Raw genomic sequence first — 8,888 nt, 5'->3', positions numbered from 1 at the left:
CAAATTGCAGGTCTATTAGTTATTGGTTAGGAGTAAGTTGAGTCCTAGTAATAAGCGATAACCTAGTAATAAGCGATGACTTGCTTATACGTTTGTAAGCCTATATATACAGGTTACTTGCATCAATAAAGGATTAGTTCTCTGATTTTCCATCAATTTTTCTGTCAGCTTTTTTGTTTAATATTCAACAAATTCTTGGGGGAAATCAATAACAACCAAATTAGGAGAGACTTTTGGGCATAAATTGGTCAAGCAAATGAATCGACTCTCATTATATTCTGATTTTCTTACCTTCTTTGTAATTGAGTCACCATAGAGTCCAATTTAAGTGCTCATATTGAGTAGTGGTTTCATGATTCTTCGTTTCTATGCCAAAAGTGTTCGAAGTAAACAAGATTGTTTTCCTTATCCATCCGACCCTTTTAATAGATGGTAATTTAGTGATGTTTCTTCTTTGTTTAAGGAAAGTCACTTGCTCCAATACCTGAAGCTGAAGCAGAGCTTGAAGAAGATGAGGACGAAGATGATGACTTAAAGGTAGATTGGAAAGAACGATGTACTAATAAAGAAACCGATGAAGTTGATGTAGGAGAAGACGACAGAGCTTCTGAGGAAGTAACCACAAGAAAAGCTGAGTCTGGAAGTGTCAAACAGACAACTGAAGTGGGTGATGTTCAGAAAATCGAATCGTCTGAACAACAGGCTTCTAGCTGGAAAGCAATTCCACAGCCAAAAGGACATTCACGGCTTGACTACTCTAAATGGGATAAGGTTGAAGATGAGTCTAGTGAAGATGACGATGATGACGACGATGATGACGATTCTCAACCTCAGTATAGATTCCGTGTTAAAACTATTGGTGTGCGAGCTGTTAAGTAAGAGGAAGAAAGTATTTAATGCAAATTGCATGATTTGTGCCATACCATTCTTTATTGTTTCATATGAAGAGAGCTGAAAGTCTACTGGGCTTAGAAATGATGGTAGCTTTGTTTCATTCAGCATCATGTGTGGAAGCTCTAGATCATGTTGATAGTTCCTTATACTTGTGAGGATAGAAACAATGTACATTTTATGTGAAGTGATAGAGCAACAGAAACTTAGATATCCTCTGGCCAGAGTGAGGTCTGGCAGTGTTACTATGATTCTATGGCGGTGCTATTTTGATTGTTTCCCGTGTCAGGAGAACTGATGTCCAGGGTGCTGGCTGTACAGTTCACTTTGGTGGCATAGCCCGTTTCTCCATTAGATCAATTGTCAGAAGTAGGAAGAGGAACGTACATTTCCTTTTCCTTTTCCTTTTTAGGGGATACATATTTGTTAATGATTCATATTTTGTATTGATAATGGATCAAAATTCTTCCCATTAAATTACTAGTAATCTCTGCAGTCACCTTTGGATTATGACGACTTCTTTTTGTTAGGGTTTCAAAATATTTTAAGTAGTTGTTAATTTTATGATTTTCTTTTCTGTTTTGACAATATTGAATATAGTAAAATAATTTGGGTATGTTGTTGTAAGCGCGAGCTAATTGAAATTCAGTAGTAACGTTCAAATACACCTACTTCTTTTCATGCAGAGGTAAAAATAGAATTTGAAGTTAGAAGCTTTGACACTGGATTTACAACTTGTTTTAGTTACTAAAATCAGAATTTGAAGTTTGAATGTCTTGAACTTAAACTGGATTCACAACTTGTTTTCGTTACTAAATTCACATAGCTTGTTATAGTTACTACATTCGCAATAATTTTCATTAAACTTTTTACTACAAATACAATGTCAAAAGTTACATTTCCTCTGAAATTTAATATAGGTTAATATCATAGCTCGTCTCATTTGTCCAAACATTTAGCCAAAAATCCTTATTAACTTGTCTTCTAGTGTAATAAAACGACATAGACGGTAAATTGCGGCCTGGCCCAATAGGGGCCCAAACAGAAAACGACCTCAAGCCCTTTGGAGGGAAACCCAATATTTTACAAAATTTCAAACCCAGATGACCCACTATAAATAGAGAAAACAAAACCCAAAAAAAAAGAGATACATAATAATCTTCGTGCGTAGCTCATTCTTCCCATTTCCAAAATTGGGGTTTGGAAATTCTCGAAATGTCGGAGAACATCAGCATCGGAAGCAATCGGAGTGCCGGGCCGGACTTTAACCTTTCCGATGAAATACTTTCAGTTATTCCGACCGACCCATACGAACAATTAGACCTTGCCCGAAAAATCACCTCCATGGCAATCGCTTCTCGCGTTACAAACCTTGAGTGTGAAATTAGCAGGCTCCGACACAATCTCAATGGAAAGGATCGGGTCATAGTAAACCTCGAAGATAAGGTCTCTCAGCTGGAACAAGCGTGTCGCGAAGCCGAATTGCGATTGAACGTCACTCTCCAAGATAATGTATTACTGAAAATATGTAAATAGTAGCTTTTGCTTTTCGTTTCCATTTGAAGGGAATTGATTTTTTCGTTGTTACTTTTTTTGGGAATCCAAAGATGAAGATGTCCAAGGAGAGAGATGATTTGTTTTTTACTGCAAAGAAGCTTGCTCGCGACTTAACAAAGGTTATATTTTTATGCTTTTTCAAATTCTTATGGTGAAGTTTGGAATTGTTTTGTTTAATGGATCATGGTTTTTGTTTTAGGTTGTTCTAGTCTATTTGGTTTTGATTTTTGGCTTTACTTTCAATTGCTGATTTGGATGATTACTTCATCAGCAGTCTAGTATAATATGTTTTCTTTGTTGTTGTAAAGTTACTCTTACTAGGTTGAAGTCACTGAATATTATTTAATAGTACTTAAATTTTATCATCATGGAAATCTTGAAGGAAAAGAGCACTATCTTTAACATTTGTGGAAGTATATGTTCTCTGTGTCTGGGATTGAAATTAAGCTGAAATTTTACTACTTGGATTGTTGATTTGAGAAAATTAAGCGATTTCACAATCATCATTCTTAGTAAAAAAAAGGGCAGCCCAGTGTACTAAAGCTACCGCTATGCGCGGTGTCCGGGGAAGGGCCCCACCACAAGGGTGTATCGTACGCAGCCTTACCTTGCATTTCTGCCAGAGGTTGTTTTCAAGGCTTGAACCCATGACCTCTTGGTCACATGACAACAACTTTACCAGTTACTCCAAGGCTCCCCTTCACAATCATCATTCTTAGTGCCAAATAAAAATGAAAACGTGCTAATTTGCATTCTATACCTACTTCTAATTCATCCTTTTGAGTCTCCTGGAGATGACCATTTGCTCTAAACCAAATGCTTGACTACATGTCTCTGAGCACAAAGTTTGGTTTAATATGTTCTTGGTGTTTATTTATAAACCCGAGATTTGGGGTGGGCATCTATGCTTTGTTTTGTTCGTGATATTCAAATGAAAAGCTTCAGCAATTGGATTGATTCGCTCCTGTTTATATGAAATACAACCAAGGAAACTGCTATCTAAGAAGTTCATGTAAATGTTTGAGTAGAGCTCATTTCATGATAATTGTACCTTCCTTGGATGGTTGATGGCAATGTAATAATAAAGCACATGGTTTGTGTGTTATAGCGTTATTTGACATTATAACAGGGAAGGGGAGACTCTACCTTTATCAAAAAGAAAGAAAACTGGAAAAGATGAATCTTTTCCTTTTATTTCAGCTAAAATTGTCATTATACTTGTTAAATACTGCTAGTGATTGTGAAGTGTTCCCTAATATAGTCATACATAGTACTCTAAATTGAATCGTGTTTGCTATCTGATAGCTGCTAAACTACTCTTCCAAGAAGAAAAGAAATAAAAATAAGCAGAGGCTTATCTTTTCTGCTTTATATGCTTTCGGTTCCTTCACAGTGCTTTTTCCTATTATTGGATAGTATTCTTGTTATCCTTTTAGGGAAAGAATATTGAAAGTGGAAAATCATAGTCATTATTCATCTACTATTTTCATTTCAACTGCATAAACTTACTTCCTTTTTTGTTTAAACAGCTGGAGACCTTTAAAAGACAGTTGATGCAGTCTTTGAGTGATGATGACTCATCTGTAAGATTACATAATATTCATTTTTTGGCATTTCTTTTGAGAATATCATTAAGAGGGTAACCAAAAATTGCAAAAATAATTGGTTATGATCTTTAAAATTCTGAACAAGAATGAACCTTGTTTCCACTTGACATTTAGGACAGTGCAAAAACTTGAGGCTCAATCTTTTCTTTTTAGAGGTTTTGTTCGTCTTAAAAATTTTCCTCTTTCTTTATCGACTGGTGATATATCTTTGTTTCTTTACCATGGCAGCAGGCCGAAACTGTTGACATTGGCACTTATGATCAATCTGTTCACAAGTCATATCCTTTGAAAGGTAACTTCACCATTTGACTTTATTAGTCCTTCATTGAATTTGTTTTCTTTTCATGTTCAAGATGTCATCTAACTTTAGCTGCTTCAAGCTATGGAGACCTCATGTTCTGAATTTGGTCTTGATAATTCTATCATGCAGAGGAGGTGAATGGCTACACAGCGCATCATTCTTTCGGTGGTTCTGTGGACGGCAGAGGAAGTAGTGGTGCTGGTATTTAACTCTACATTTTCTTACATAATAATATTAGAATGTTGAGAAAGCTGTTTAATTATTATTATTATTATTCTTTTTTGGTTGGATCTAGCCTCAAAGCAAGCTTTGCAAAGATTTTCCAGCCCCTACCTATCACCGCTGCTTACTCCAAGTGACGCGCCAAAAATAACTTCCGCTAGTGTATCCCCGAGAGGATATTCTGCTGCAGTATCTCCTCAGAGGACATCTGGCAGCACCTCTCCAACAATCCCTCAATTTCAACGCCGAGTTTCAGTGTCATCATTCTATCCTTCGAGTCAACAGTCCTCAGCAGCTAACTCTCCTCCAAGGGCACGGCCAAAACCAGGTTTCCAAGAGCTGCCTTTTTGTTTTCCAATTTCCTTGTATAAACTATGCAAATATTACTGCTTAAGCTCTGCAGTTCAGTTATACACATAGGAATCATTCTTGATATGAGATGCAAACTTGTGTTGTGTCCACTATTTACACTATATACACAATTTTTCTTAAATGTAAGAATGATTCCATATGTGTGTAACAGCACATTCAACTGCTTTTTTTGGCGGATTTTGTTTCCATTTTGGCAAATTATTGTACTACTAAATATTGATTTGTTCATATGTGTGAATTGTAAGCTCAAACTCCTCGAGTTGATGGGAAGGAATTCTTTCGTCAAGCCAGGTATCCTTGTTTTTGACTTTTGTTCTTTTTAATTTTTTCGAGTAAAAGTTCTTTCACCTGATGATCAGCATGCGTTGATTCAGGATTCGTCTATCTTATGAGCAGTTCAGTGCGTTTCTAGCAAACATAAAGGAATTAAATGCTCAAAAGCAATCTCGTGAGGTGATGAATATAATCAAGTTATTAAAATATCCTACGATTACCTTGTATTTGTTTAGTTCAGTTTCTAAATGTTTTACTGCTTTTCCATTTTGCCCATTTTAATATTTCAGGAAACTCTGAAAAAAGCAGAAGAAATTTTTGGAATGGATAACAAAGATCTCTATCTATCATTCCAAGGGATGCTTAACCGCGGTGTTCGTTGAAAGTACAGAAAATCTTGGTTGTGTATTTCCCAATCTTATGGTAGCTTAAACATTTAACAAGAGTCTTGCTTAGTGGCTGTTGTTTTGCATGTGTCTAAAGTTGAGCAACGGACATGTGAAACTCTTGAGGTTCAGGATCATCACTAAACATCAGCTGAGTAAACTTTTGAGCTGCAACGTTCTAGAAATTCAAAAAAATTTAAACAATTGAGATTGGTGAAAATTATGCTAGCTGGCGAGTCAGTGATCTCAAGTTAAATTTTTCTGTAAATTATTCCTTTCTTTTTCTCTCATTTCATTTTCTCACTTACGATTTTCACCATAAAGTGTGGCATATCTGAGAGGAGCGAGTGGTGCCACAGCAGACGACAGTTGAATCAACTAGTGAGTTGGATTTCCATCGATCTGTTGCTGAGATGCTGCTCGCTCTCTTTCATTTGCAACGGCGCATGGGTATGTATTTGTTCTACTAAATTGTTAGCAGCTTGCAACTCTCTTCTGTTGAGAAATGAGTATCTGCAGTATTGGCACTACTGATATCATGCAGACATCATCAGTATGTAAATTGACGTGTATACTGTTGATACGTAGCATCCAGAACTATGATGTTGTAGTTCCATCTACTGTAAGAATTTAAGTTGATACACTGTCGGTGTCAAAATAGGTAACTGAATTTGCAGTTTTATCACAGGTTGGTACTTGTCAAATTTGTTTTCTCCTCTCTTTCGTTGGAATAAACTCGAACTCTCTAACTGTGTTGTGTGCGCTTTCAAGCAATAAGACTGCTTGCTAATCGAAAACACAGAAAATTGAAATTCAAATATAATTCAATCCCAAGCTTAAGAGCTAATGAAATGAAAGAGTTAGCGTAGTTGCATGTGGACTTGAAAAGCAGTTGATCCTATCCTTTTTCACAAGAGGATAATCATGCGTGGATCAAAGTTTGGACAAATCAACAAAACGAAGTATGTAAGATTCTCAATATTGCTTTGTTAAAGAGAGAGAACAAAAGCTAGTGACATGTTGAAACAAGAATACTGTTGTACGATATTTGTTGATCTTCTTTTCATTTACCAATAGAAAGGTGGTACTCTTTTACGATAACCCAAAATCCGCAGCCATTTTATCTCTTTTTTTTTTTTTTTTTTTTCTCATGTTCAAAGAATAAAAACATATCAATAAGTAGTGATGGGACGTATTAATTTGACCCCATAGGCGGGACTAAGGTCCTAAGAGATGGTCGAAGAAAAAGACTTAGTATTTTCTTTGATATAAGATCGGTAAGTAATCATAAATAAGTTATTTATGCTCAATGCCTAGTATTCATCATTTACGGCTAGGATTGGAACCAAAGAGGAACAAAAACTAGTCAAAGAGTCAAATCAAGAGGGATCAAATCCTTGGTGGGTCTGATAATTCTCTTGAGTAGCTAAGATTGAATGGCTTTTGTTTGTACTACATGATTGAATGAATAATGAATAACGTAACTATGAGACAATGGATTTACTCATAGAGCATATATATGGCTAGGCAATTTGGAACTTAACTGGTCCCATTTTCAACTTGTTCTAATTGAGATTGTCTTTTATTTTCTTTCTATCTATAGGATTGTAAGTTCTGAAAACCTAGCACCTGATACTTAACACTTTTTCTCAATTTTGGTATCAGAATTTTTTTAACTGCATGCGTTCTGCGGAAAATAGGCTGGTCGCTGGTAATTAAAGAGAGAACATTTTTCCCTCTCTTGTCTTTTATATTTTGTTTTTTCTCTTTTCTTATTATTTTGGTATTGAGAACAAATTCTTATATCAATTTTGATTCTTTTCTAAGATTACATACACATGTTATTGCTTCCTCCTTTTTAACTATTTGAGTGTTAGTTTTACTTGGACACATTATATGACAACTGTTACCCTAGCAGTATATATTAGCGCATAGATCTAGAGATGACTTAGATCTCATCATATCTTTGCATCCAATAAGTGCTTCTATTTTAAAAATTTTATTTTACAGCCACTTGATAGATAAATAGGTTGAAATGATTAAGATCTATTTAAAAAATCTTATAATATCATTAATTAAGATGATGTTCGTTCAAAGATTGACTAATTTCATCTCTACTTTTTCATTATCATCACTAAGTGCTCACTCTCTCTCAATATTATCAACAATCATCATACTTAGGCATAATGTCCATCGCTGCTCCAATCACCACAATTAGTAGTCTCCATCATCACTAGCCATGATCATTTACAATCATCACCACTATATATATAGTCAATTATCGCTATAAGTCATCACCACCACCATTACCTATACATGTTACTATTATCAATCACCACAATTATCATGACTATTATTCGCTATTTTTAGTATAATACAGATCTGAATATTAAGATGCTTTATCAAATTTCAATACATTTTAATATTCAAATTGAATGTGTATTATAATTCAGACGTATTAGAAAGAAAGAAAACAACTGCTGATACCTTAGTCTAATTCCATGCAAGTTAATTGGATGATGTTAAAAAAAAAAAAAAAAAAGAGGTCATGAATACTTGTACAGTAAGTAAATGAAATGCAAAACCAAAAGCATATAAAAAAGATAATTGTGCATGATGATAGGTATATATTGTACGTTCACAAATCTTGTTCTAGACCCATGTGTTAGATTCTAAGGCTACAAAATATAGGTCAGATCTTTCACTACTTAGAAGCAAATTTAGTGCTAAGCTTTTCAACAGCATCTGAATAGTAATTACCACATGAGACCTCCCCTCTCTTTTCACCTTTCTGTTTTTTAAGTTGCCTCATCGCCGATTCCTTTTCAACACTACTAAGTATGTGTACAACGGATTTGAGATTTGAAATTTACCATTTCATGTTAATATACGATAAGGGAAAAGGCATCGTTTTCACCTCAAACTATAGTCTAAAAGTCGAATCCACACTTAAACTATATAAGTGACATATTACACACTTTAACTATAAAAAAGTGATACTTTTTACTCCCTGGATCTAACGTGGAAAATACATAATTATTTAAATAAAAATTGGTGCATTTAAATTAAAAATTAATGCAAAAAAAATAAAAAATGGCCATTATTGTTTCAAAAAATGGTCACTCAACTATTGGCCTCTGTGTTTTAAATGGTAATGACCAACACATCTCCGTACTTTTTCTATTTGTTTTTCAGCTATAATTTCAAAAAAAAAAAAAAAAACTAATATGGTAGCAAGTTCCATTTTTGGATCGATTAATAATTAACAGACACAGAGGA

The 8,888-nt window shown here is 34.7% G+C and overlaps 2 protein-coding genes across 4 annotated transcripts in view; both read left to right on the top strand.

Moving 5' to 3' along the window:
• Nucleotides 1–1,401, top strand: part of LOC107878891 (protein unc-45 homolog A) — a 7,205-nt gene extending 5,804 nt beyond the window's left edge. The window contains exon 3 of the mRNA XM_016726059.2: nucleotides 469–1,401. Within this exon, the coding sequence (XP_016581545.1) occupies nucleotides 469–879 (411 nt within the window). The 3' untranslated portion in view covers nucleotides 880–1,401. The remainder of the gene's footprint in view (nucleotides 1–468) is intronic.
• A 654-nt stretch (nucleotides 1,402–2,055) lies between these two features.
• Nucleotides 2,056–6,322, top strand: LOC107878892 (uncharacterized protein At4g15545; the record flags this gene model as incomplete). 3 transcript variants are annotated; one of them, XM_016726061.2, is given in 9 exon segments in its annotated part: nucleotides 2,056–2,403; nucleotides 2,499–2,567; nucleotides 3,978–4,031; nucleotides 4,287–4,347; nucleotides 4,486–4,557; nucleotides 4,652–4,906; nucleotides 5,196–5,241; nucleotides 5,325–5,403; nucleotides 5,514–6,322. In XM_016726061.2, coding segments are annotated over 9 exon segments (1,077 nt in total), but the record flags the coding sequence as incomplete, so codon positions are not given.
• Nucleotides 6,323–8,888: the final 2,566 nt, after the last annotated feature.

The sequence above is a fragment of the Capsicum annuum genome, chromosome 7, assembly GCF_002878395.1.
Source record: "Capsicum annuum cultivar UCD-10X-F1 chromosome 7, UCD10Xv1.1, whole genome shotgun sequence".
NCBI classification, from domain to species: Eukaryota; Viridiplantae; Streptophyta; class Magnoliopsida; order Solanales; family Solanaceae; genus Capsicum; species Capsicum annuum.
The sequence above is the reverse complement of the archived record's forward strand: the minus strand, read 5'-3'. Positions and strand labels throughout refer to the sequence as shown.